Here is a 27,985-nt window from a genome sequence, read left to right as displayed (position 1 = left end):
CAGAGCGTTCATTTTTCTGGCTGTTCCCCATCGCATCAGGGACTTACTGCTGAGCTAATCCAGGGAGGCGTCAAGGCGCGAGCTGTATTTAGAGTCAGCCACCTGCTTGGGAACATGAAGCGGCAGAAAGAGCCTGCTTCAGCAAAAACCTCCCCTGTGCATTCCACAGCAGCGGCTTCCAGCAGGCCTCCCTCCTCTGCCTGACTCTGCATGAGGCCTCCAAATGGGTCAGCACCTGAAGACGGACCCTGTCAGCCCAGGAATGCTCTGAGCCTGGCAGTCTCTCTGCCCAGGAACTGCCAGATATTTTGGACAGCTGCAAGGTGGAATTAAATCACGTGGGTGAAGAGTGGCCTAATCTCTACATAGGCAATATGTAAGTGTTATTTGAGGCTGAGCTGTTCTGAAGGGCTGGGGAATACAGTACTCTTTAATATATGCTGTCCAACTTTATTTAGTTAGCGTTGGTAAACTTCATTGCCTTAAAATAGATTTAAGATTAGCACAGAATAAAGCAGAAGGACTATCCATTAAAGAAAGAACCTACTGCACAGAAAAACAATTAAAAAGAGAATTAGGATCTCTTTATTGCTTTGTATTATTTTATAATTGTGCAACATACTGATTTTATAAATGCTACAGCATTTATCATACAAAGCACAAGACAGACTCATGATCCTGAGCAACCTTAAAATTGAACAATAATTGGTTTTTTACCTTTTTTTGGTGTGATTTTAACTAGAATGGAAATTTTCACATTATAAAGTATTCTGATTTGGACTGTTTTAGGACAGTTTGATTTGCAGTTGAAATTTCTGATAAATCTATGGATATTCTGAATGACAGCAGACTTCACTATTTCTGAAAACTGTGCAGATGGGTATTTCACTCTGAAGCATACAGAAAGCATGCAATCATCTGCACTCAACATGCCTAGTACCCAATGTTATGCCAAAACAAGGGTTTTTTTCACCATCATCAGGTTGCAAACTTGTTGAAATATCTAGGAATTACAGTAATTCCTACAGGAGAGAAACAGAGGGAACTAATACCCCTGCTGATTGCCTGCTGATTTCAGCTAAAGTGGCCATTCCTTTAGCTATGAAACAGCAAAGCCAAAAAATGAGCTAAGTGACATTGGGGAAATAATCTGCATTTACAAGACTTGGTTTTACAAATTGCTGCCTGCTTCCTGATGTCCCTGCACCTGCAGGCGGCAGGTGGCCCTGTGCACAGTGGGTGGGGACACCCAGCAGCACGGGGCCCTGGTAGGAGCCTGCCTGTGCTAGGGCAGAAGCCACAACAACGTGCAGTGCTTCGCTGAACTTCTGCCTTGGCCAGGAGAGTGGGAAACCCACACTTGCCTTTCCGGTTAAACCTTGTAACTACACTTGGAAACGAACTCTTTTACTTATTAGAACCATGTGCAGAAATAAGGATTTGTAGAATTGAGCCTGATAGGTAGTACAGGCAGAGGCTTAAGACAAAAATCGCTGAAACTGTGTTCTTGTAACAGCAAGGTTTGATTTTAAACAGCCTTTTAAGTGCAGTTTTAAAACCTCCTTTTAATGCCTGCGAGTATGTTCCAAACTACTCTTGGATGTTTCTTTCAATCACCTTCTGTCTTGTAGGGGGAAAAAAATGGTGGGGAAAAAAAAGAAAAAATACATAGATAACAACAGTGTGGATGTGTAGTAAGGAAAGATGAACTTTGAGAACATTCAGCTAACAGAAATAAAAATGTAAGCAGGTTTCTTTGTTATTAGCTGATCACTAATATCAGCTTAAATACAAGTTACAGACTGCAAACAGTGAAACAGGAAGTTGGTCAAGTACTACAGTTGGAATTTTCTTCATTGTGCCAACGTCAATAAGACAAACATGAACAACACCTGAGAATAAGGTTTCATGGGGTCTTCATGAGATAGAAATGGGGAATAGAGAGAGTATGTACATTTAGGGCCCAACCCAGTACTCAGTAAAGTTAATAAACAGTGGATGTTTCTGTTACTGAGCAAACCCAGGCCAGCATCAGGTCTTGTGCCAGAGCTAAAATAACCCGGAACAGTATCATATATTGTCACTGCTTGTTTCTATGGAACCAGTTATGTGCAGTTTCTGAGCAGCTACTTGGAAATCAAAGATCAATCTAGAATTAATGCTGTGTTTTAAAAGAAATATTTCTCCTTATGCCTTTATCAGAAATCTGATGTTCAGCATCTTTAAACAAGTTAAGCATATCATAAAATAAAGTAGGGATGGCTGACTTAACATGATGACTTTCATCCTGGAGGACTTTGAAGCTGTCAACAAACCGATTATTAAATATTTGTCTGGCTACCAGCCACTGCTGATATACAAGGCCAAGGCCAAGGCCAAGACCCTTTGGGTTTAAAGGTACAGTGTTTTCGGAAGTGCTACGTAATAAGCAGCTGAGGGCACTATATGTAAAACATGCTGCAGAAGTCAAACTTCATGCTGATCTTAAGTAGGCAAGTTTATTAAGTAGGTTTATTAATTGGAGTTTAACCAGATTAGCAAGGCTAATACCACTTCAGCAAAGAAACATTGTACAGTTCCAGGCTGAGGCAAAATGGTTACAGGCTATGCTAAAACCTCAGTTTGTTCAACATACGTATTTCAAATCCAGTTATAGAAGGACCTGAGCTACCTCCTGAAGTGAATTTTTGTAGAGTGTTTCGGCCAGCAGTCTTCAATGTGATTGTAGTCAACTGGTCAGTAAAACTTGTTAATTTTTTTTATTTTCAGAAGTTTAATAACTTGGAATTCTGCATTTCCAGATATGTTATGAGCATATTCAGATACCATTCTTCTACTACCTCATGTTTTCTTACACCTCTCAAAGGGGAAAAAATGTCTCAGAGTGTGGCGGGCACTGGGCTCTACAGACAGGAATACATTACAAGGCAATAAGATAACTTGAGCTACTTGTAATCATGAGCTTTCATAGAAGACATGATTGACTTTGATCTTGTTGCACATTTCTATACATACTGTGTGCATTAACAAGGTCAAATAGCATCCCTGTCCTGATGGTAAACTGCTGCTCTTACACAGCACTTGCATTAAGCAATCACAAATGACTTTAGCAGCATTAACTAAATGTCATTCAACCACTCAGGTAAGCCTAATGATCCACTTACAGACATTGTCTTCGTTGGCACGTGGGAAAACAGCAGGATCCTGAGAGATTAGGAGTGACCAATAAAACCATATCCACATTAGTGGCAAGAATCACACATGGTGTGCTGGTAATCATCAGAATGTATCTTCTGTAGCAGGAGAGAAAAAAGAAAAGTAATTATAAAAGGGAAGATAGTTCTGAGCTCTCAGTCAGAAATCACCAATTTTTTTTTTTTAGGTTTTTTGGGGTTTGTTTGTTTGTTTGTTTTTAGGTTTTCTGTATTGATTTGTCAGAATACACAACAAAAATAACTAAAATTAGTTACTTTCTAATTTGAGAAACAGCCAAAAGCTGCAAAGACCTATTGCAGAGATATGCCAATTGGCCATTTACAAAGCCTAATGCCATGTGTTTTCCTGTTTTTGGACTCAGATCTCTAGTAAGAAAAAGCAGGTCTTGATTTATGAAAGGGCTGTATGTAATACCCTGGAGGCTACTTTATCTCAGCTGCTGTAAATTGGATCTCTCAGAGATGAGATGAGATGAGATAAAATGATATGAGATGCAAGTGAGGCAGAAGTACAAACTTATGCAATCTGTGACCATGGCAGTATTCTGCACAGCCTGGAATAGCACTACGTGTATTCCTTTCTGTTTTGAAAGGAAAAATCTTGATTTGCTGTATTCTTAGAAAAAGCAGATCTGCTTCCTTTTTGCTGGCTTACCCTATTACACTCTGCTACTTTCCTCTAGGCAATGCTATCCAAAGAGTTATCCAGTTGTGAGCAATTTCATCAAGCTGCAGGATTTACATACTGAACTAAGATACAGTATACACCTATGTAAACTAAACCCTTATGAAATTAAAAGAACACAAAGTGACAAGGAGAAATGTCAGACAAACAAACTGAATATGAGATAAAGATGAAAGGAAAAGATGACCTAAAGCTTTGGCATCAAATCTATTTTTCCTCTCTGTTTAGGGTATAGAATGTTTCTGAATTTTGCATGCTCCTGTCATTCCTCAATCAGTTGGTTAAATGAAAGCAGCAAATACGCTAGGCAGTCCTCTGGGATACATTCCTAATTTGCTGTCCATTCTGCTCATTAAAACTCTTAAAACTCAACTCCAAGAGAAAATAGACTCCAGTTTAAAATTAAAGCTCTTAAGTGTATCCCTGGACACAAAAAGATGCTAACCTGTTTTGCTGATTGGGATCAGCAAATGAAAAGGGGAAAATATTGCTCAACCTGCACAAGAAGTCACCCAGATGGGAGACAGTTTTCTCACACTGGTGACAATAGATGCTCAATGGCTGAGGACTTTCCAGATATAACTTCTTCCTGCCATGTCCTCTGCCCAGCTCTGTCTCAGAGTTATGGATGTGAGAATTACTGCAAATAAAATAAAAATCAGCCAAAAATTAGAGATTTCTCTCATACTCAAAATTTCCTGTTCCCACCAAAATTCTTATTACTTGAACATTGCTGTGCCACTAGCACGAGTGAACATGGAAAGAGGTAAGTTATTTAATTTTCATGGAATATTTCATAAAAGAACTGCTCTTTAAAGCATATTCTGCTGGCTCAGAAGGCAGGTTTCTCCCAGTACTCTGTCTTTTGTTAATGTCTTGCCAAGGAGAGGGGACTGTAAAGAAAAAAATTGAAACTTTTTTTAACTGTTGAAATGACTACCCAAATTGGCAAGCTAAGCTAGACCACCCCAGGGTAGTTCTCATCTCGGAGCATTTGTTTGGAAAATAAATTGTAGTTTTAGACTGAAGTCCTAAACATGCAGAGGTAAAATACCTGGGGAAAGTTGCTGGTGGAAATTCAGCATCTCAGCAGAATTCCATAGCATTTGCCAAGAGCTCACTTGCCACAGGCATGCATTTCTGGAAAAGATAATGCAGTGCTGCATCAGAACACCAAAGCTGGGGCCACACTAGTCCTTACGGAAACTCCCACCCCAGACCAGCCGCGTAACCCAGGGTTGAATTTGCCCTCCCATTTCCAAAAAGAGACGTCTGCCAAGGACGGTGTGGCCTAAGAGGCACACATTGCTGGCGGGCTCTCAAGTGTCAAAATAGAACTGGAGCTGCATTGATCCTGTGCTTCCCAGGCAACACACAGACAAGGAGAACAATCAAGTTGTCTGGAAAAAAGCAGCTTCCCAGGATGGCTCTGACCAGAGTGTGATTGTGATCAATCCACATTGGCAAGTATTATCTTTCCATGTGTGTTTCGCCTCCCGCAGGCTGCCTGCGGAGAGCAGCTCAGGCAGGCTGATGCATGCTTGTTATTGCCGACGTAAATATCTCTGCCTTGTGCTATTGTGGCACAAAGCAGCTGGACCATTTGAAAATCATTTAAAAAGCACTATAAAATTAGGGCTCCAGTGCTCTTATTTTATGGCTTTCACGAGCAGCCATTGCCTAGAGAGAAATTATCCTCTTTATTTTCAAGGCTAAAGGTTCTTTTAACATTCATCAAAATCAAAGTGCACCCTTGGTAACACGTTGAGCTGTTACTTATTTAGTACAGACTCTTTACCTTCTGCATAATATCACATTTGAGATCTCAGTTCTTCATATACAACTCATTTAATTGTGTCTGCTGTTCTTTTCACCAAGTGAATTTGCATAGTTTCAGGAGAGGCTGGGTGATGCCCGGAAACATATTCTTTCCATAATTCCTTTTTTTTTTTTTTTTTTTTTTTTTTTTTTTTTTAATTTTTTTAGAGCAATAGCCTAGAGTGGTTTTGTTTCTGATCCTTCTATAAAAATGGCCAATTACCTCTTTGGCAATGGATTTGCACAGACCAGTTAAGCACTGTAAGTGAAAGATTTTCAAGGGCAGAAATAATACTTAGGTGTATAACCTGATAGACTCACTTTGAAACATCTTTTCCCTGTTTATATAAAAAACGTGTCTTCGATAATTTTTTTTTTCATTCTTGTTTTCACAGACAGCTTCTTTACCAAACTCTGGAAAACGGTAAGTGAACCAAAGCAGCAATGACAAAATGCAAACAGTACAAAGGGAAAACCATTCTTTTTAGGGGAAAAAAAAAAGCAGCACAGCTGTATCAACGATACTTACAGCTCAGATCTGAAGGGCTTAGGAAGAGACACTGAATGAAAGCATCCATCAGCCACAAAGGTGGCACGTGGGAATTGTAAGGCCCTGTACATGCTCTGTGCTGCAGCTCAAGAAAACTACTCTGTGCCCCTCTGTTGTTGAACCTGCCTTACATTTCCGTAAGAGACTGGTCACCTTATTATCCAGACATCAAATACAGACTGAAGATAAACATTTACGAAGTCATAACCTTAGCTCTGTTCTCAGGGTTCCGTCTTTGGCCAGGATTTTGTCTTTATGTTCTCTGGGGACAGCAGGCTCATTCCTGTGCCAAAAGGCAGCATTCTTTCAGATCCCTGCAAGGGGGGTGGTTGGTGCTGATAGATCCTGCTGTGAAAGCATGTACAGCCACATAGAGCAGCTGTAAAGTCAAGATGCACCATCCTGCCTGGAGGAGATGTAACCAGGCAGAAGGCAAGGCTGCCAGTGTGCAAGGGGAGCTCTGTCACCATACCCAGCACCTCTGAGAGCAGAGGGAGTTCGAGTTTTTAATGAGAGAGATTTTGCCTGTTGTCACCCAGTCTGTGATCCATCAAGGTTAAGCTAATAGAGGGATGAGATGAAGTTACTTGGTAATCACAATTGTTTATGACCCTAAAAAGGCAGAAAGTGGGACAGGCATGACAGACCAGACATCTTCATGGAAGAAGGAGGTGGGACAGACATTAAGTAAGTCAGGATAAGAAAAGCACCTCAGCTCTGTGACACATTTTTCTGTTCCAACAGTCAGCAAACACCTTCCTGTGCCTGACAGTCTCAGAAATAGAGAGAAGGGCCCAATTAAGCTCACATAGCAATGGGCCCCTGCATTTCAGAGCAGATTAGATCTTTCGGGTTAAGACTGACCCATCCAATGTCAGCCTTTACTCGTGGCAATAGCAAAATGCCAGAAGAGCAGAGATCAGTGTAGCCTGTTCAAGACCTGACCCAGCACCACAAGTATGATTATGTCACCAGTGCAGGGAGTTCTTCCCTTCAGAGCTGATGTGCACATGTGTTTGTTCCCTCTCAGGCTACACCTTGCTCAACAGAACAAAAATTAAAAACAGATAGTGTTTTTACCAGTAGAATAGACTAGGAAAATCCCTTTACCCAGTAGAATAGAAATATAAAATCCCTCCTACCCAATGGTTTCAAATTCCTGGACAGCCCTGAATTTGCCCTTGCTTTATGGATAAACTACTTGTAGGGAATGGTTTCTCACTACTGTTTTCTCTTAAAAAGATAGCAAATTGACACTTGCAGTTAATGCTTTAGTGCTGAAAGGGGAGGATTTTCCTTCCAAGCACCAAAGGGGAAAAGGTGTCTAGAGAGTGTTGTTTTCCCCGTACACACATATCTACTAACACCTCAATGTGTAAAGGCTTGCTCACCTCACATCCAGAGCAGGATTAAGCATACCCTGGAGCTGTTTTAGCCTAGATGATGAAGTGCTGAAAGCCTGGCAAAAGGACCCAAGTTGTAGGATGTCCTGCATGAGCTAAATTCAAAGTAATTTTGTGCTCAGTTTAACCTATTAAATACAAGGAAGGCTGGTGGGACCCCATAACTCAGAGGTGGGCAGCCAAGGGGCAAAAGAAGCTCCTGGATGCCGGCAGTGTTCTTGTGGTGTTTCCAGCAGCTGCAGACCTTCTGTCACTTGATTTCCTCACAAAATGAAGCTGCTAACTGCAGAACCAAGGTGGGACCAAAATAATTTACCCCAAAGAAGCAATACAAGAAAGAATACCTTAAAAATCCAAGTAGGATCAGAATCTGGAGAGGAAAGGTGTGAAGGCACTGGAATCTGTGTTAGCATCATCTCCTGGGGCAAGGGTGTTCCTGCCCAGGTAATGGGCACCCGTATCATCAGTTCTTTTCCCTCATCCTCACAACAGTTCAAAAGTTGCATTAAGCTTTTTGCTTTTACTTCTTCACTCTTGATGCCTTGTCATTCTTCTCCATGTTGCCACTGTGAAATGAATCTTGGTTCATAGTGACAAATGTATTGCCAGCCTGGGAGGCAGATTCTGGATGTTTGGTGCCCATGTTATAGAATTCAGTATTTAGTAATGAGTAGTGTGGACACAGCATTCATAAGACAGGTGGGAAAAGAGCCAATGCAGGTTGGACCTGAAGGGCTGGCTAGTTATTCATTCTCCATCAGGCCAGAGCAGAGTCTAGAGGAAGCCAGCATAAGAAACAGGACAGCTGTGTATCCTCCACCTTTTGGCTTTCAACAGATACGCTATTTCTTAAACCTCTTGATACTTTTAATGACTACAGACTGAATGGAAGAACTCGTCCTAGCACAAAAGTCCCTAATTGCCCTCATGGCCCCAACAAGCACCTTGCCTCTCTCATTTCCAAGGAGGTTAGCTCATGCTATGGGGGGAAAAAAAAGAAAAGGAGTGGTGAAGGCTGGGTGAGAAAAAAAGGTGCATGAATAGCTGAAGAGCAGGCTGGATGGGTGAGGAGGAAGGCTGGATGGGTGTGGAGGAAGGCTGGATGGGTGTGGAGGAAGGCTGGATGGGTGAGGAGCAGGCTGGATGGGTGAGGAGCAGGTTGGTGCTGTAGGAGGCCCTGGGGAGGCCACTGCCAAAGGGCAGCAGGGCTGCCATGACCATGAGTTTGTGCCCTCACCGGATGAACTATAAAGGCTACTGATGAACAGCCTCGATGTCTCAGTGAGGGAAGGCCAGCCAGGCCGCACCAGGCCAGGCCAGGCCAGGCCAGGCCATGCTGGGGAGCAGTGGTGTGGCAGGGCCAGGACCCGCCAGGTCTGTGCAGTGCTGCCATTCGGAATTAACTTCTACTAGTTAATGAGCTCCTGGTAATTGCCGTCAACACACAATAATCTTTGTGAGTTCTCCACAGCTTTTTTATCTGTTAGAGGATTGCAAGGGAACCACCACACTGGCTGCTGAGGAGGAATGCCTTTGGATAACTCAGAGCCCTCAGCCAATCTGGTTGTACTTTCCAAAGCAATTTCCGTTCTTATAGAGGATTTTTTTTTCCTTTAAGAAAAGTATTTGAAGTGAAAGCAGCTGGGGAGAGAGCATGAACAGGTAGGAGGGACACTGACTTGACCCCACTGCGCAGCCCAGCAACCAGCCCAGCCCGTTAGCGCCCAGGCATGCCCTCCTGCCCAGCTGCTGCCCCTCCTGTCTCCCGCTGCTCCCAAAAGCCAGAGCTGTGCCCTCTAGCTTGGCTCCTTTTCTGCTATGGCTGGAGGAACAGGGAATGGGAAGAGAATCATATTGGGATAAAGGCAGTATAAAGGACTAAAATAACTACCCTGCTTTTTTACTTTAGGTGAGTGCGTAAAGTTGGACTGGTTTGTACCACAGATTTTGCCAGCAGAAAAAAACCAGGCCAAACTGCCTGGTGTACAGGAAAAAAAAGAGCACTGTCACAGGCCTTTCTTATACAGGAACCCTGCATTAGAAAGGATATAGTGTAGATCTTTTGATGTATACATCCAGGTCAATACCAGTCTAACTAATTCTGTCCATCACAGTTTTCTTACATCCAAGCTTCACAGTTTCTTCTAAGTTCTCCCTTTAAATGCCGGTCAGGCGTGTATTCCGTCCTGCGATGCCCATCGCTGTGTATTTTTAAATCCCCCAACGTTGTTTTTTCCTGCCATCTTGTGGCAGCAGGAAAAATCACAGCGTTTTACCTGCAGCAGCGCTGCCCGCTGGCCTAAGACAAGGGTTATCAGTAAAACAGTCTAATCTATAATTAGATTAGTCGACATCATTAAAAAAAAATACAGCCCCTCTTGCCTATTTAAAAGCTTGAGTAATTCTTCCAGCTCCACTAATTGATCTTGTAGCGGGGGTTCTTTGGTTATCCCAGAGCAAAGTGTTTGTTTTGTAGACCTTGTGTTTTCTGCTGTCTATAAAGAGCAAAGGAGAGTTGCATAACAGGTGAGACTTTATCATGTTATGACAAGACTTCATCAAGCGAACACTAAATATTTTGAAAAGGCTCCTTTTTGCCAGTTGCTCTCAGGTCTTCATAGCTCCTTAACAAAGCCATCTTTGTTTCCTACCAAACCATAGGAAGATCTTCTCTGATAGGCATGCAAAGCTTTTCCTTTTACTGCAACCACTATCTATGTCTCATCTCTCAGTGTAAACACCACAAAACCTGCCCAAACACCTTGCATTGTTTGCTTAATTCTTTAAACCAAAACATTTTCATTATTTTTCTAAAAATGCATATAAGATTTATATAAGACTGAATCTAGGTTCCTGGGGGTTTTTCCCCTTTTCCTGCAACTGCACAGAGGATTTTTGAAAATGAATACTTGTTATCCCAACTCTCCTGCCACAATAGTTCTTCCCACACAGTTGAGGTAAAAATATAAAAATTATATATGATAATTTTTTTAAATTTTAAAAAGAAAAATACCCCAGTATTTTCCCTTAAAACAAATGCAAAATTCAGAGCCAGTAACAAAAACTAGTCACTACTTTCTAAGAAAATTTCCAGCCTGCAAAGAGAGTGTAAATAAAAGCTCTTCAAAGCTTTGTTCATTTTCACAAGCACCCACAAAAATGCCTGCTCAGGATGCCAGGCACTGGAGAGAAAGGATGTTAGTGCTATTTATAGCTCACGGGTGGCTCCCATTGCCACTGCACCTGAGAATGTCGCAGTCCTTAATGCATTCCTGCTCGCAGCAACTTTCTCAAGCAGTGAGCAGCCTTCCCAAGGCTGTGCTGGAGGCACCAGGTTTGCTTTGGGAAAACGGACCCTTACGTTTGCAGCGTGTTTCCAAACTGTCTGTTGTAAAACACCTGCAGCAGGCACAACCTCCAGCAAGGACACATTCCTTACTTCTACTTGTGCTCAGGTCTCCCTTTTGGGAGTCCTGAGGCTGCTGCTTTGTTGGAGGCTCCTCTCTCCTCCATCACCCTACCTACCAGCCTTGCCATCCATCTACGGTCCACACCAAGCCACAGCACAAAACACCATCAGAAAAACAACAGCATAACACCTGGCAAGATAAAGTGAAAATACTCTCCAAAAACTTGATGGCACAAAACAACCCTCGCTTCTGCCCTGCCTGACCAACTGCAAGGCTTGCATAGCCTCAGTCCCAGGAGTGGGGCAGCACAGTGGTGCCAGCTTCTCACGGAGATATTATAGCAGGGCCAGGCAGGGAAACTCCTTCCCAGTGACCTTGGGACTGGGCATTCCATGGAGCAGCAGCACGTCCCCACTGCCCTTGACCGCTCATTCCTCACAGCCTGGAGAGGCAGCTGCACACTCTTCTTTGCACACAGCCCCCTATTCCACTCTGATTTACCTGGCACCCTGATACCAGGGAGGTGCAACAGGAAAACCACTCACAGTTTTATTTCTTCTAATTTAAGGTAAGAAATTAGGAGCAAATACTCATCAGCCACATGATCAAAAGTTTGCAAGAGACAGGAAATCCCAGTTCTATGTTATTCTTTTAGTTATTCTCATGTGCTCATCACTGGTCAATTCCCTTTGTGACATACAATCACTCTTCTAAAAGATGACTTAATCAAAATCAAATAATGACTTTAAAGTCAGCGGTTGAAAAAAAAAATCTAAAGAAAAAACATTCCACTCTGCCCCAACAGGACAGAGAATGTCACCGGAAAGCTCTATGATATGCCTGAAAAACTCCAGTGCCAAAATAGATCTTCCACTGCAGAGTTTTGAAGTTTGCTCTTGATTCCACAGCAAAGAATTTGTACAGCTTTGTCAACCTTAGAAAAAGGTGCCTTTTTTGTATGTACCCTTTCAAGAATGGCAAAGCAAGAAGAGCACTTCACTGCTTATGTTAAAACTGCAGGGACAGACAGCTCAAAGCTACCCCTGCCAAATGACTGAGAAATCTCAAAACCCCTTTCTCATGCCTTCAAATATTCTGAAATCTTGCAAACTTGACAGCATTGTCAATTTTGTATTGACAGCAGCAGTCAGATAAAAATCATTTGAGGAGTAAATCAAGGAGAAGAAAAAAACCCCCTTTAATCCACAGTCACACAAATCCATACTGCCTGCAGAAGTGGAAGTGCTTTGGAGCCCCTTTTAACAGCAATATATTAACATCCCTGTTTGTCTTTCCTGAAGCTTGCAAGACATTATTTCTCCACATCCTTCTCTTAGTCTGGCCTCTTTGACACCATTTTTGTCAGAACTGCCCACAACTTACACCTATCGACAGCCTGTGACACCAGTGAAGTCTTGGCACAGCACTGGCTGTGACAGCACTCACTGAACTGTTATCAATATCAAGGTCATTTTGTTTTTCTTGCTCTCACTGCAGCTGCAGCTTCTCTGCCCTCAGGGCATGAGCTGCCCAAGAAAGCTTTCTGTCTAAGCTCCTCATAAGCCACAGCCTCTCTGCTCCATTACTGGCGTTATATAAGATTAGAGTGAAGTTTCTACTATTAGAAGCAGTTAGCTGCATGGTGATTGTGTGCTCCCCTGATTACAGCACACAGCACAGTTATGGCTGCTGGCAGTAGGACTTAAGACTAGACAATTTTAATTCAGGGAGAAGCATGAGCACAGTTGAGATGCATCAAAAAAATCAGTAGTTTTGGGGGGCTTGAATCCCTAGCTGTGGTACCCTGGAGAAGAATGCCTTAGAGGAGAAATAAAGGGGAAAGCATCATGCTAGGCTCGACATATCCACAGACAGTCGGAAATTGTGCTAGGAGCCTGTGGAGGGCAGCGCTGTCTTGCTGGGGATGGTTCATTCCATAGCTCAGAGATGCCAGCTGCTAAGGTAATACTTCTTTTTTTATCTCTTTTGGTTCTGAAAGCTGCAGATGTAAAAGCTGGCATCATGCCACAGCCATGACCAGTCATCTGCCAGCAGGACTCCCCATTTTTGCGCCTCCATTTTTAAGCCACCCTTTCCTGCAGCCTTAGTCGCGTGTGTGGGCAAGTGTTTCTTCCTAGGCTGCGTGACTCAAAGAGGAGGGTTGGGGAAGGTGGGAGGAGGGCAACACAAAGGTTTTACCCCCTTAGAATGACAAGAGTTTGGGGAAAATATGTGCAGATCTATTAAATTGCAAAGAAGAGGAAATGCTCTCCAGGAGCTCTTTTCTGAGGCAGCACCCTCTCCCCAAAACCTAGCAAGGCACAGGTGAATCTCACCCCACCGAGCTCGGCAAGCTCTTCCCCTCCTGGGGGCTTGCCTTGTCCAAGGACAACAGTGGCTGGAATGGGGCTGCTCGGAGGCCTCGCTGGGGCTCCCCGCCTCACTCAGGGGCCCCTCCGAGCTGAGATGCTTGGGCTCCACCTCCACCTGCATGCCTGTGTCTGGCCATGAACCTCCTTGCCTTCCCACTCCACCTGGGACCTGCCTGGCCACCAGGAGCTCTCCTGGCTATCCAAACCTTGCCTGAGGCAGATTGCTCGCACCTGTCCTCCCTCTACTGAAATGGCCTTGTGCCGTCCCCAGGGTGGACGCAGCTCCTGTGCGGCATCGGCAACAGTCCCTCCAGCAGCAGGGGCAGCCCTGCAGGAACAGGAGGGCTCACTGAGGAAGGAGCCTTGAGCTTCCAGCCCAGCTCAGGCTCCTTGCAAGCAGAAGTTGGTACCTTCCAGCTCAGTCTGGAGCAGTGAGAGGGCCCCATCATAAATGTACAAGGCCGGATGTGAATGGAGATGTCAGGAAGGAGACCAAGTGGTGAAGAAGTGTGAAGACTCAGATTTTCTCCCACCCTGTAAAACATGGTTGCCAGTATGGGGTGAGGGACATCTGCAATCTGAGCTGGGCTGGGCTGAAGGGGGGAAGCCGTGGAGGAGGCTTGGAGAGCTGCTCCTGTTCTTTTCTGACACTGTGGTTAAAAGGCGGGCTGTGTTTTCCAGAACCCTCGATCTGGCATCTTTCCCAGGTAGTAAATTCTCTTAAAAACTGAACCAAACAGAGCTTTAATTGTACATTCTGCTTTTCTCTCCACTCCAAAATAATGGCAATAGCATTTATACAGTGCCGCATTGAATATGTACCCGCACTGAAGCTGAGGGACCGATTCTGCTTTCCATTATTCAGGGCCACTGCCTCTGGTGAGGCAGATCAGAGTTTGAACAGTGAGCTGGAGCAATGAACTTCTACTATTCCCTGCTGTTAGACTGTGGGCAAAATAAAAGGCCATAATATATGATGCAGTCAGCCAAGAAAGCAATATTGCTCTGCCATGTGCACAGTCTACACCAAGACAAGTCCAGGATCTCATTTCTAAATTCCCATAGGTACCTCATTTAAACCATCAGCCATAACCTGCTTCTCATTTTCAATACCACTTGGTATTAGAGCTGCAGTGAACTGCTGGTGAGAGATTCTAATTCCTGCAAACAAGCCCCCGTAGGCTTGCAAGGAAAACAGAGAGTTCCCCTCTTGGTTGCCTGCTAGGTTCCCATCTGGCTGTTTTAACTTTGCTATTGCTTTTAAATGTGCCTGTTTCTGCACACAAAGCTTTCAGCTCTACCTCAAGAGACTCCTGGGTTCTCTTAGCGTCAGATTCTGACCAAAGCGTAGAGACACAGACTGGGTCTTCTTAACAAAGAGGAAGATCATATTTCACATTGCAGTATCTAAAAGATTAATTCCACTAACATGATCATTTCCTTGTGAAACACACTTCTTTCCATCTGGAATTTTCCATCAGGAGGACAAAGAGCCATAGTGTTACACACTACCTGAGAGAAAAGAGCAAGGAGTGTAAAAGATGAGTGCAGAGATGCTTGCTAAGAGAAAAGAGAAGAAAAAAACAGAGTAGACAGCATTTTCAAATTTATCAAGAGGCTGCTTTTTGTTTTTTTCCCTTCCACATGAATAACGTTCTGACCCTATGCTTTGGAATTTTGAACCATTTAGTTTGTCAGGTTTTTGATAGAGGGAATTTAGGATGTTTTGCTGCAGGAGCCTTCTGCATCACATTATTGTTAGGTAGCGTTTGTGCTATTGTAGTGACCACAGGGCCTGCTGTGCCTGAGGCTCTCAATAATCTCATGTAAGGACTTGTTACTGAAAGACACCTGTCCCTATCCGGGCTATCAGCAGAACCACAGGCAGAGCTGTGCCAGCCAGGAAGGTGCCAGCAGAAGGGAAAGAGGAAAGATGATTTGGGTCCAACTAATGCCCTGTCAGTCTCCTCTTGGGTCTACAGACAGTCATTTAATCTCTTTACAGCTCAATTCCATCTTGAGGAGGCAAGGGAACAACCGTGGCAAAATGGCAGGAGGACCTGTTACAGAAGTGAAAATTCAGGCTAGGTAAATAGGGGGCTATTCAGTCTGTGTTCATTTTTAGTGAAACAAAACATATTTTTCTCAACCAGGAACAAGCCATTTAATCTTGTTTTAATGTTTTAAAATATTTTATGCAGTGAAGGAGAACAAATTCCAAAACAAAGTAACTGAATAGAAAAATGGAAATGGTAAATTTTTTTGAAACAACAAAATTAACTATTTCATATATGCAATATTGGAGTGTTTGCATTTTTTACCTCCAAAACTTTGCTGAGTTTTTTTTCCACTGGAATCTGCAAATGCAACACAAATCTGTTAAATGCTTTTGCCAATTCAAGTCACTGAGGGTTTGTGTGGGTTTTTTTCTTTTCTTAGTTTCTTTTCTTTTTTCTTGGTTTTTTCTTGGTGCTTTTTGCTTTTTTTTTTTGTTGTTTTTTTTTTTTTTTTTTTTTTTTTTGTTTTGTTTTTGTTTTTGTTTTTGTTTTTGTTTTTGTTTTTGGGTTCTTTTTCCAGAGATGTTCAATAGAAAATGGCAATTGTTTCTACCATAGGGAAAGAAAGGGAAAAAAAGACCAAAAAAAGCCCCCAACAAACAAAAACCAAGCCAAAAGACTTTGCAGACTGTAGTATTCAAGTGGCTGGACAATATTGGCGAGATGCAAAGCTCCACTAGGTTGTTGTAGACAAGGTTCTGACATGACTGGGTCCCTCAGGAGCTGCACCCAGCTGCATGCAAACAGGGTGGAATCACCCACAGCTTTTCCTGGGTGCTCCCTGCAGCCAGGCAATGCCACCCACAGCCACTTCTAGCCCTGACCTCCAGGGCAACTCCTGGACCACTGAGGAAACCCAGGCTCCACAGCCCAGACAGGGATCCAAGCTGGCCTTGGCCATTTGGGATGTACCCCAGTGCTCCAGGTGTTTGGGAAATTATGCAGAATGACAAGACAGTTTTAAAGATTGTGTGCTACCTTGTATTTTGTGGATTGCCATTAAAATCTTTGTCCAGCCTCAAAAGTCTACCATAGGTTGAGTTTTTTTGTTTGTTTCTGTTGTTTTATTTTTAACCAGAAAAAAGTAAGAGAGAAAAGCAGAAAGAAAGAAGCTAATGAGATGGCTACAGTTCATAAGAAAAGGAATCCTATCCAACCGGCATGGTCTAGATCTCTGCAGAAAATGTTAGTGATCTTGTAAGACAGAAATTTTTCCCTCAGGTACAGGGATTCCTGCCCTCCTGCTGTCACTGACTATTTCCAACTACAGCAGCTTCTGGGAGCCACCCAGAGGGAGAAGCTTAGAGAAATGTAATCAGTGGCAAGCACTTTTGCTACCTCTGCAGTATCTTAAAGTGGAAGGTGGGGAAAACCTTCACCAAAGTCCCTGGCCTTCAATTAAAAAATTCATATTGCTTTCCTCATTAGTCCAATCATCTGCTCTAGCTACTTCCAAGCTTACCCTGAAGGCCCTGCAGAGCAATCCAATTTCAAGGCCGGCGCAGGTGGGAGCAGTGTTCCTGGAGGAGCCGTGCTTGTGTTGATACCAGGAGCTCATCTGTCTGACGTTGGGCGTGTGAATAAAACAACGTTGGCACACTTTTTGGAAAGAGGATTTCTCTATAAAAGGGAGCTCTGTTACAAAGCTCTTCCCTGGCTGCAAAGGCCAGAGTCACCTGTGAAGTGTCACTGGCACCAAAATGACTCAATTCTGGGAGAACTTCCTCAAAGTCAGGTCTTGAACAAGAGGCCACACAATCTAATTCTCTTTGCTCATCATCTCCATTACTGTAACTAACTGAGAGGCTACAATAGAAGTTTAAAGCAGCAGGGTCCAGAAGTGAAAGTTTGGTATACTTCTGCTCTACAACTTCAGCCCTTAAGCATTTGCAGCGACTCAGAGTCAGCCACACTCCTCGAAAATGAGGCTGTGGTCTTATGAATCTCCTGATGTAGAAGCTGTATTATCTTATTCTTGATTTTCTTTTACTGCTGCAGCTTAACGTTCTGTGTCGGTGAAAGTACAAACAGGTCATCATGAAGATGCTGGCAGTAGCTCTTGAGCACAGTGCATGACTTTCACAAGGCAGTAAAACTTGTAGGGCAATGCACATTATCTGTTTCTGTGCTATTCTTCATGCTAATCTGGGCTAGGATTGCACAACATACTCCTTTAACAAAGCTCTTGATCTTATATTATCTGTCCTGAAAAATTCGTAGGCTTTTATCTCTATATTTCTCTCTACTTCCCTGCAGTTCTTTTCCTTCATCACTAGAAGTAAAACCAGTCTTTTTTTTTTTTTCTTCCTATGTCTCCCATCATTTTTATTGTGCTTTTCATATCTTGCTTATTAAGTAGTTACCCTAGGGAGACCTCTTTCTTATTGAAACATGCAAAAAGTTATAACTGCATTTAACATTTGCGGGGAGGAGGAGGGAGGAAGGGGCAAAGGAAGCAAATTTAGACGGAGGTCACAGGAATACATGTGTATGTTCAGTAACATGCCTCACATCAACTCCACTTCTTTTTCTGTAAGCAAAAATATAGCCTCCCTTGTTTTCTGCTTATTCCCCAAATCAGCTTACACTGTTAAAAATAACCTAAATGGACAAAGTTGTTGTTTAGGAGCAACATCCATATGGCTGCTGTGGGGCAGGGGACAGACCAGATGACTTCTGAGGGTCCCATCTGCACTTATTTTCTAAAATTGCTGAGAAAATAAACCCAAACTTTAGATTTAGGCATTCAGGCATTAGAGTGAAAGCTGATGCTATATCAGAATAAACACCATTTACCCTACTTTGGGGAGAGTTCCAGTGTGCATTCCACATTGATTATGACTCTAGTAAGAATAAGCAACCAAATAAAGTTCATGACTATTTTCAGGGGGCAAGAACAGCAATTCAGGATAATGAGATCCAGGCAAGAGAAATGTTCCTAAAGTCTCAGAGAAGGGACTGCTTGGATATGTTGCTCTTGACTGAGCTTTGCTTCCAGCTGAACCATCTGGCCCGGGCTTGCTGGGTCTAAACTAGCAAACAACATTGCAAAAGGGCTGCCCATATTCCACAGCATGATTTGTGAGGGTTCACAGGTCTGTGATCTCACAGACCTGTGACGGAGCCCTAGATGGGGTCCTCAACAGGACAACAATGCCAGAGCCTTTAGCCCTGTAGTTTCAAAAATATTCTTTTTTCCCACATCCTGGGTAAGTACCCTTCCCCTCAGACAAGAGAAATGGCCCCTCTCTGGAGGGAAGTAGCTATCACATTATTTATACAAAGTGGAACAGCTCCCAGAGGAGAGACTGACACAGACAGGCACAAGAATACCAGTATAGCTAAGTGTCCAGTGATACTCAACTGAGAGAGAACAAACTAGTTCAAATCCTCTCAATTTCTCTTTCTGTACATACGGATATATATGTTTATATATGCATGTGAAAATCATTTCCTATGTATACATGTATGTATGCATGTAGGTGTGTTTAAATACATTACTATAAATAAAATAAAATTGTATGTACACACTGTTTATGTGTGTACACATACACCATACAGACGATTCTCACATACACATCCTAAGATTCTCACCTTGGTCCTAAAAGCTTTGTAAGGATAAGTCAGTTTAATGATGCATTCAAAAACTTCTCGTTTTAACTAATCAGAACCGAGTGCACTCAAATACTCTGGTAGCTCTTCAACAAAAAGAGAAATGATACCTGTGCCTACAAGGTTCATCCAGTCTGCATTTAGGTGGTGCAGATGTTCTTTACAAATACTGTTACTTGACAAGAAATTAAATCACATTATCTTATGCTGCTTTCTCAGGGGAGAAATTACGTGCCTGTAGAGTCCTACCCCTGAGTCAGTCCTGCTCTCTGGATGCTTTTAGCAACACCTGCAGGCCCTGCTACACAGACTAGTTCTAATAATGTAATCCTATTTGGAGGGTAATGAACAGGTCTACTTTCTAGGGAATAGTATTTCTGTATGAAAATTTCCTTTCAATTCACTTCAGAAAAGCCGTCTCTGATACAGCCTGAGTGCAGGCAAGGGAGCAGCAAGATGCTTCACACCAGAGACTCTTCATCTCTGACACACGGGTCTTCCTATGAAACTCCATCAATATCAGATCTCCAGCAGCTCCTGTGGCTCAGAGCAGGCTCTGATAATCACATGGACGAAGTCTGGCCAAATATCTACCTGGGAGATGCGTAAGAACATATGGTCCTATTGTTAAGCTGTTATCAGTCCCTGGGAGGAGGAGGAGGAAAGGGTGCGGTACACTGGGGAGTAGCTTTTGGAATGTTTTTGTCATACAGGCTTCCAAAACTGGTGATGCAAAGACCTTGAATGTCAAGAAAAACTGACATGCAAAATGGTGACTTACTCATAGCGTGTCTGGCTTGGCTTTTCATATTCTTTGAGCCACCAGTGATTTGCCAAGTTAAAAATTATTTGTATTCTTGACTGAAGTCCTCAAAGAACCTATGCCAAATTGATGTAAATTCTGAGATGCATTATGTGGCCTGGAAACTGTGCTCTAAGGCAGCAGACAAGAGGCCAGTAGCCCTAGCCCTCAAACAGGGGTTGCAAGATGAAGACCCAGAAGGATGAAGACCCAGATGAATTGTACAATGGTCACATCTTGACATTCCAAATCCAAGCTTTCTTTCGAAGATGATAAAACCGAAAATATCAAACAGGAATTTTCATGCAAATACCTTATTCTTGGGACCAGTAATATTTATGGCTATTCCCTTCCAACTGGATTACTACGGATTACCTAGATCATTAACTCATTTTCCCCAGATCCTCCTCCTCATGAATATATCAGTTAATGTTCATAATTTTGTAGAATGCCTATAGTCCTAGGAAGTGGGGTTCACCTAGCTGGTGAACATAATGCATCCACTTCATGTCCAAACCAGGAACATGGTGTTGCTGCATTTGTGTGAGTTCTCACTCTTGAGACCAGGCACACTATCAATGAGAGATTAACTCTAAAAGTTCCTAAACAAATATTTAAGGAAATCTTGACCACTTCATACAGTAAGCCATATTCCCAGGGATTAACTGCTGGGAGGCATTTGCTTAACTGACAGTATCCCACTGGCAAGTCTGTGCTCCTGCTGCTCTCCACACGTCCATATCATATTTTTTATGCACAAAGCACTATGTGCTTCTTGAAATTTGCTCCTCTGTAAGCAGGATGCAGTTCCTGCATGCTTCTGTAGTGGGAGCAAGCACTAACTTTAAACCATGCTATTTTTGCAGAACGTTAGGAGTGTTGCCAATGTGCCCTTTGTGTCTTTCAACAGGTGGGCTGCTAGGAGCAAGACTATACTTCAAGGCCTCAACATTACTCATATCCTTAATGCAGCAGATGGACCATATAGCATCAACACGGGAGCCAAATATTATGCAGATCTGGAAATAGAGTACTATGGAGTGGAAGCATTTGATGATCCTTCCTTTGACTTAAGTATCTTCTTCTATGATGCTGCCAATTTCATATGCAGGGCCTTAAACTCTTCAGGAGGTAAGAGAGAAGCAAAGACAAGCTTTGGGAGGAAATTTCAACACAAGCCAAATGACTTTTCATTGCAGTAACAGGCACCAACAGAGCTCAGAATCAGCATATGGTTCAAGGCAGTCCATGCAGAACCACTGAGCAGAAGATGGAGAAGGGTGCCTATGCCATGTGCTGCAGGGAAGGTGGCTGTGCCAGGTCCCCAGGAGCTGTGGAAGACTGGCTGCCCACAGCCCAGCATGGTGGAAAGAAGGGCAAGCTCTGGGACCAGAGTGTAGAGGGAAGGGCAGAGCTTGTGGCACTGCAGACGCTGCCCCATGGATCCATCCTGTAGGAACCAGCAGGATCTGTGTGCTTCCACGTGTCCCTCCCACCCCTCCCACACTGACAGGGGCTCCAGCTGGGGATCCTGCCCTGCATGCTGCTCCTGCTCCCTGTAGGAGCAGCGGCACTTCGGTGCTGGCTCGAATGCTTCACACGCTCAAGTACTTCACAGAATTGGAGCTTTATTCAGCCTGTCTATTAAGCTAGAGAAGCAGCAGAAGTTAATGAACTAAGTCAAAAACTACGAGCCTGACCTGCAGCCCGCTGAATTTTTGTCAGCAGAGTTTGGATTATGGCCTAGTTATCATAATTTCCATTTGTTCCAGAGTTTGCTCTGACTCTGGCTACAGGATCTGCTGCTTTCACTGGAGTGCTTTATTAAATCCTCAGTTATAGCTCACACTGGGCTGCTGAGATACAGTAAATTACAGCTCCATTTTTACAGGCAGACTATCCCACAGAGTTTGTGGGACTTGCCAGTGATCACAGTCAGGGCTGGGCCAAATTTCTCTGCCAAAACTTGGGTTTTTTCCACAGTAAACTATACTAACAAGTTTAGTCACAGAAAGCTTCTCCTTCCACAGAAAATTTCAACTATTTCAATCTTAGGCCTAAATTAGATGCAGGAGGTCAGTATGAAATACCACCTTGCCTGAGAGGTGATCTTCCTGAAAGCATGAACATCCACTAATTGTCACCATTGCTTTCTTACCTCATTTCTACTATTTATTTTTTATCCTCCGTTTGTCTTTTTCACTTTAGAAATGCTAAAGCACACTCACCTTGCTGTGCCTTTTCGTTTGTGCAGGTAAGGTGTTCGTTCATTGTGCCATGGGAGTGAGCCGCTCAGCAACTTTAGTGCTTGCCTTTTTAATGATCCATGAAAACATGACACTGGTGGATGCTCTGAAGACAGTGAGTGCTCACAGAAACATCTGCCCGAATTCGGGGTTCCTCAGCCAGCTCCGGGACTTGGACATTAAACTGAATGAAGAGAGGAACAGAACCAGAGCATTTGCTACCAGAGGCCTGTAAGACAGTGTTGCTGAAAGAAAGAGGACAAAACCTTATTTGAGTTGCCTGTATCTCTTATAGGTGAACTGCATTTATAAATTTAAGACACAAGTTTATGAGACACCAGGACGCATGTTATTAATAAAAATAGATTTTGCTTGATCTTTCCCTTTTGCAAAGCCTTCCTAGATTTATATTTATGATTGGTTGTATACTCTATCCTTCACTCTCCACCTTAAAACACTGCTGTCTGCTAGTTTAAAAGAAAAAAAAAAAAGAAAGAAAAAAGAGAAAGAGATCAGGTTCCACTTCAGAAATAGCTGTGTTTCAGCAACTAGTGAAGCTCATATCACTTTATGAAGTGTTAGGCTATTTGAGGTGAAAGATGCCATATTATTTATGCTACAGTAATGCTTAGAAGTTTTCTTATGAACCCACCCCACATCCCTTCGCTCCCTGTATCTCAGAGGGTTTGTATTTTGAGACTTGAATCTGGCACTGGTTAGTTTTTGCTTTTACAATTGGTGGAGCTCCTGAGTTGGGGTAAGAGGCTGTTTAAAGGCAGAGCAGCTAGGAAACAACATAAGCCACTCTAAGAAATTATTCCAGGTATCTCTACAGGCTTTTCCTTTTTGGCTGTTCATCAGAGCTTTTTTTCCTTCATGAAAATACATTTCCTTGAGAGGGCATCCAAATATTGTTCATCTTCCATTCCAGGAAATGCTGCAGAAAATGCTTCTAAAGAAGAAGGTGGGTTTCCAGTAAAGGCTGGTGCAGGAAAATATTTGACAAAATTCAATGTATCCTAAATTTGTCTGGCAGCTCAAAATTACAAAACTTGGGATTTTCTATCTCAAAAATACAAGGTTATTAACATTGCAACATCATATTCTGTGGCATTTGCTTTTGTGAGGTGGACTGAAGTGAAAACTGAAGACACACAGGATTGGCAAGGGAGGTGTTGACAGGCATCAGGCTTTCATCTTTGTGTCTCTGGGCCACCATAAGAGCACTCAATAGCTACTGTCATCTGATGGATCAGTGCTGCCTGGAAACTATGTGAAGCACATCTGGCTTTTGGTTCCCAGCGGACAAGCATTTGCAGCACAAAGCCAGCTCTGAAACCAGCTGGGGATGGCAGTTTGTATTCCTAGTACCAAACTCAGGAATGCAGAGGCATGAATTCTCCCCACTATGTGAACTGGCTACTCAAAACCAGCACAGCAACAAGGGAAAACATTCCTTACCATTTCCAGTATTGTCTACAAGGTTAATTTCTGCCTTCAGGACAGACAACTCAGCACCTTTTATAATGCTTTTAGGTGATACCTACATCTGGTCTGTGGGTCAGACCATAGGAGTCAGAGCACAAAGCAGAGTATTTGGCACTGAGGACCTGACCATCATACCAGCGATGTCTCAGGGGGTTTTCTTTGGATTAACCCTGTAGGTCGGACATCCCTGAGCAGCAGTAGAGCAGTACTGGAACACTTCTTTGCTTTAGTTCCCTGCGTAAGGTAACCTCTTCATGAGCTCTAGGGCTGCTCTGCCAAGGCAACAAAACCTCAGCAAGTAGGAATAGCCAAATTAAAAGCTTTCTTCAGACCCAAAAATTTAATATGCATGTTTCCATCACCAATTAAATCTAACAAAGTGATTCAAACTTACAGAACAAGTCAGGGAAAACCCCCCAGTGGATCTGTCTATAGAGATGCCCCCAGTCTCAAGCAGAAACACATTTTCTTATCCTTCCCCCTCTAGGAATCAGGAACGAGGGCAATTAGCCATTTTAGGGCTGGAGCAAAGGGCAGAGCTGAGGAGTCGGTGGGGGTACTAGAACACGTGCACATTAAACGCATTTCACAGGATACAAACTCACCGCGCTTTTAAAACCCTGATTGGTACGACTGGAAATCTGTAACTTACTCTGATGGTAAAAATACTGCAAACACAGCAAAATAACACACAGAATGCAACGTCTCAGGTTGCGCTGTCCCGCGCGCGGCTTTTCTCCCACAGGCACATTCCTCATCCCGCTCCGCATCCCGCTCCCCATCCCGCCCCGGGCGCTGCCCTCCGCCCGCGGCCCCGGCTGCCGCCGCCAGGTGGCGCGGTCGGCCCGGCGCGGGCGGCGCCCCCGGCCGGTCGGGAGGGTCCCGGAATGGTCCCGGTGGGGCCGCGCCGAGCGGCGGGCGCTGCCCCCCGGCCCCGAGCCCCGGCCCCGCCGTGGCCGCTTTGTTCCGAATTCGGGTCAAACCCCGGAGGAACCGGGGCAGACGATATGGGGGCTGTGCTCGGGGACGCGCTCGCCCCGTCCCGCAGCGGGCGGCCCGCGCCGCCTGGCAGGCTAGGGCCAAACAGGGACGGACCCGGTTGCCCCCCCACGGGCTAAGCCCAGCCATCCCCTCACGGCTCTCAGCTGGCCTGAGCCGCAGCCGCCCCGCAAGGAGCAGCCGGGGCACCCCCGCTGGCGGGGCAGCCCTCAGGCTCCGTGTGCCAGCGCCGCCCGCGCCCCGGCCGGTCACTGACAGCCGCTGGCACCGCCTGAGCCCCGGCCGCCTCCGCTCCTCTGCCCCCGCGGCTGCCTCAGCCCGGCTGCTGCAGGTCCAAAGAGGGTACGGAAGTACGGGTTATAATTAACAGAATTTAAAATAGGCTTTGAATAAACTGAACACCCGGAGAGGCTAGAATTTTGTTGTGCAGCTGGCACGTTAGGAGGAAAGTGAGTGGTATTATTCAAACAAAGGTAATCCAAGACAACGCAGCGCGGGAGCTTCGACTACCAGGCAAGTACCTTTAAGCTTGTTTAGAAAGCCACCCCCGGTGGGGTCAGCGCCTGCACCGGGCAGTGTCACCCGCACAGCCTGCCCCGCCAGCAGCGAGCCCCGGGCAGGGCCCGGGCAGAGCAGCGGCTGGGCCCTTGGACTCAGGAACTCCAATGTTTGTGAAATTCGAGTTTGCCTTCCAGCTGGACTTACAGGCTGAGTGAGGATCTCTCGCTCAAAAAGATGCTTAACAAAACAAACTCATTTTATTTAAATACCAATCTGGCTTGTATTTAAATTTCTTACAGATCTATCTTTAAGATAATAGCCATGAAACACTGGATGTGGGTTTCCTTCCTCTCAGCTGATATTCACAAATCGATCCTGGGGAAGGGAGAGACTGTCCAGTCAGTTACACTGGAGAAAATGTGAAACAGACTATGAATAAAAAGCTGTGCAGTTCAAAAACAAAACCTTGGAGAAACAAAATGAAGGAGTAAGAAGTTGGGGGGGGGGGGAGTGTTGTGTTCTTTTTCCTTTTTTTATACTAACTCTTTATAGTTTAGGGCATTTATGGATCATTTATAACTAGGATCAAATTTTCAGACAGAAGTGGGCTTTTTAATATCAGCAGTCTTCCTCAGAAAATTTTTATGGAGGAAATATGCTTGCATGGCTGTGGAAGCCATTGTGATGATTGGAGTAAAAGAGTACAGAAGGAGAAGACTGGGTTAAATTAATTCCTGCTAAATACCTACCAGCAGACTTGCTGTCTGTATGGGGAGCTGGAGACAGAATTGTACCAGGGTAAAAAGGATAGTGTGTCTATTTATAGTGCTGCCTTCAACACCATAGGAATTCAAAGGAAAACTCCAACTCAGCACACAGTCTTCTCATCATCTTCTTCTGTCAAGATTAAATGGGGCCTGAGATAATTTCCCCTACAAATCCTTTCTAGGAAGGATCTGTTCCTTTTTGCAACAAGGAACTACCATGGTACAAATCACTTCAGAGGCCAAGTCCTCCTCACCCAGCCAAATGTCACCACTTTCCTTTTGGTAGGCAGAGGGAGAAGAGAAAGAGACCCTTACAAGCCTCAGCACTTAAGCAGGAAAGACCAAAAGCGTTTCAGCTGCCATGCATCCTTGCTCCCCATACTGTCCCCTGCCTTCCTACAGCAGGTGCCCTGGGGTACTTGCAGACAAAAGGGTAAGGGGAGCTCCAGCACAGTCCCAGTGCCAGACAGCAAAGAGAGGAATAGGAACACAGTACTGGCACACAGTCATTGTCATTTATGGTGTCACCTGAGATGAGGCCCTTACCCTGTATGCCCCTCTTGCCACTGCAGAACCATCCATCTCTGGGAAGGAATGGGCTCCAGTAGGTGTGTGGGGCACCTGTTTATCAGTAGAAATTATCTCTAATGTTGAGAGTACAAATGAAAGCAGCTTTGGAAAGGGTATTAGCAAAAACCTGACTGCAACTCTAAAAGAAATGTACACTCCTGGAGTTCCTTAGCTCCACTCTTCTTTTAGCACCATGGTGCCTCAGATCTTTCCTTCTCATCTTCCACCTTCCAGTTTCTTTTTAATAAGAGCTGCTTTTTCATTCTTCACAAAGCACTACCTACTCTGTCTCAATGCTCCTCTTTTGTAATTCTGTTACCAAGCTGTCTGCTAGGTAGGGAGCAGAAGGTGCAGGACTTGGTGCTGCCTTTGAGGTACAGGTAATAATTATGTGCATCTGTTATTGTGGTTGCTGCCTCAACAGGTGGAAAACATGCTGTTCTCTGATAGATTTGCAGCACTCCATGCTCCTGCCTTGTCTTTTCTCTAAAGCCAGTCGTGTGGTGTTCGGAAAATAATAAACACAGCCTCACTGCTGCCACAAAAACCCCTGGTAAATATATTTTTATGGGAATGAAGTATTAAAGGATTTGAACACTTACTCACTGAAAGCAAAATATGAGCAGTAAGGTTGGGTAAAGATTCAAAGGCTGGTTTGCTTCCTTTCCCTGGGGCACATCAAGGCTGTACTGTTTGCACTTCGGAGATGGATAGTGGGGAATTACTTAACCCAAAATGATGGAAACAATTCAGACTATAATAATATAGCATGAGAGTTTCTCATATTACATCTATTCCCCATACTGCTGGCTATATTCTGCCTTCAGATTCACGTGCACAACTCTCACTGGAATCTGGAGGAACTGTGTTTGAAGCCAAAATGCATTTCATTATCTTTCTCAAGTCTTTCTGCAGCTTAGTGGCTAAATTCTGAGCTCAAGTACTGGGAACAAAGCTTGTCTATACATTTCCCAGTGTCTGTCTCTGTGAGATTCCCATCTGTTGTGTTTTATTTTGAATTTCATCTTCCTACTTTCCTAAAAACACAAATCAGAAACACACATTTCCTCTGCCCTGGAGTGCAGGAGTCACCTAATTTCCCAGCAGGTTCTCTCAACAACATACAGTGGATCCAAGTTTGTCTAAAAATGCTACAAGCCCTTTGTGGAGAAGAAAGGGAGGAGTGCAGAAATGTGGGCCAAGTTTCTGAGTGTTGTGAAAACCCCCTGCCCTCCAAAGGGACTCAATTTCCTGTTTCCTCTCTCCCAAAAATGTCACCTGGGTTTGGGTTTTGTTAAGAGAAATATACATTGCTCAAGTCCAGGCTCTAAGTCTTTGGTTTGTGTTTCCTGCTGACACTGCAGAGACTACAAGAGCCATGAAAGCGGAGTCTGAGTTTGGGGCTTCACATTTGCAATAGCAGAGCAAATTGAATAGAGAGGCATGTTGAGTGAGTTGGGAGATTGTTGTTGACCAACAAATCTTCATTA

General features: G+C 44.0%; 2 protein-coding genes across 3 annotated transcripts in view; both read left to right on the top strand.

Annotated features, from left to right (window-relative positions):
* Window positions 1-270: 270 nt before the first annotated feature.
* Window positions 271-22,514, top strand: DUSP13B (dual specificity phosphatase 13B). 2 transcript variants are annotated; one of them, XM_066190631.1, is made up of 5 exons: window positions 271-376; window positions 6,114-6,142; window positions 19,532-19,727; window positions 20,835-21,055; window positions 22,179-22,514. In XM_066190631.1, the coding sequence occupies exons 3-5, from the start codon at window positions 19,579-19,581 to the stop codon at window positions 22,403-22,405; spliced, it is 597 nt and encodes a 198-aa protein (XP_066046728.1). In that variant the 5' UTR covers window positions 271-376; window positions 6,114-6,142; window positions 19,532-19,578; the 3' UTR covers window positions 22,406-22,514. The 2 variants fall into 2 exon arrangements, with proteins under 2 accessions (XP_066046728.1, XP_066046727.1); XM_066190630.1 differs by lacking the exons at window positions 271-376; window positions 6,114-6,142 and adding an exon at window positions 12,594-13,043.
* Window positions 22,515-24,832: 2,318 nt separating this feature from the next.
* Window positions 24,833-27,985, top strand: part of DUSP29 (dual specificity phosphatase 29) — a 67,545-nt gene continuing 64,392 nt past the window's right edge. Inside the window, exon 1 of the mRNA XM_066191465.1 lies at window positions 24,833-25,170. The gene's annotated coding sequence lies outside the window, so the exon portion shown is untranslated. The remainder of the gene's footprint in view (window positions 25,171-27,985) is intronic.

This window comes from Chamaea fasciata, unplaced genomic scaffold (genome assembly GCF_029207755.1).
Source record: "Chamaea fasciata isolate MVZ Bird 193981 ecotype frontalis unplaced genomic scaffold, bChaFas1.0.hap1 SCAF_9, whole genome shotgun sequence".
NCBI lineage: Eukaryota > Metazoa > Chordata > Aves > Passeriformes > Sylviidae > Chamaea > Chamaea fasciata.
Note: the sequence above shows the minus strand (reverse complement) of the source record. Positions and strands in the feature narration are given on the sequence as shown.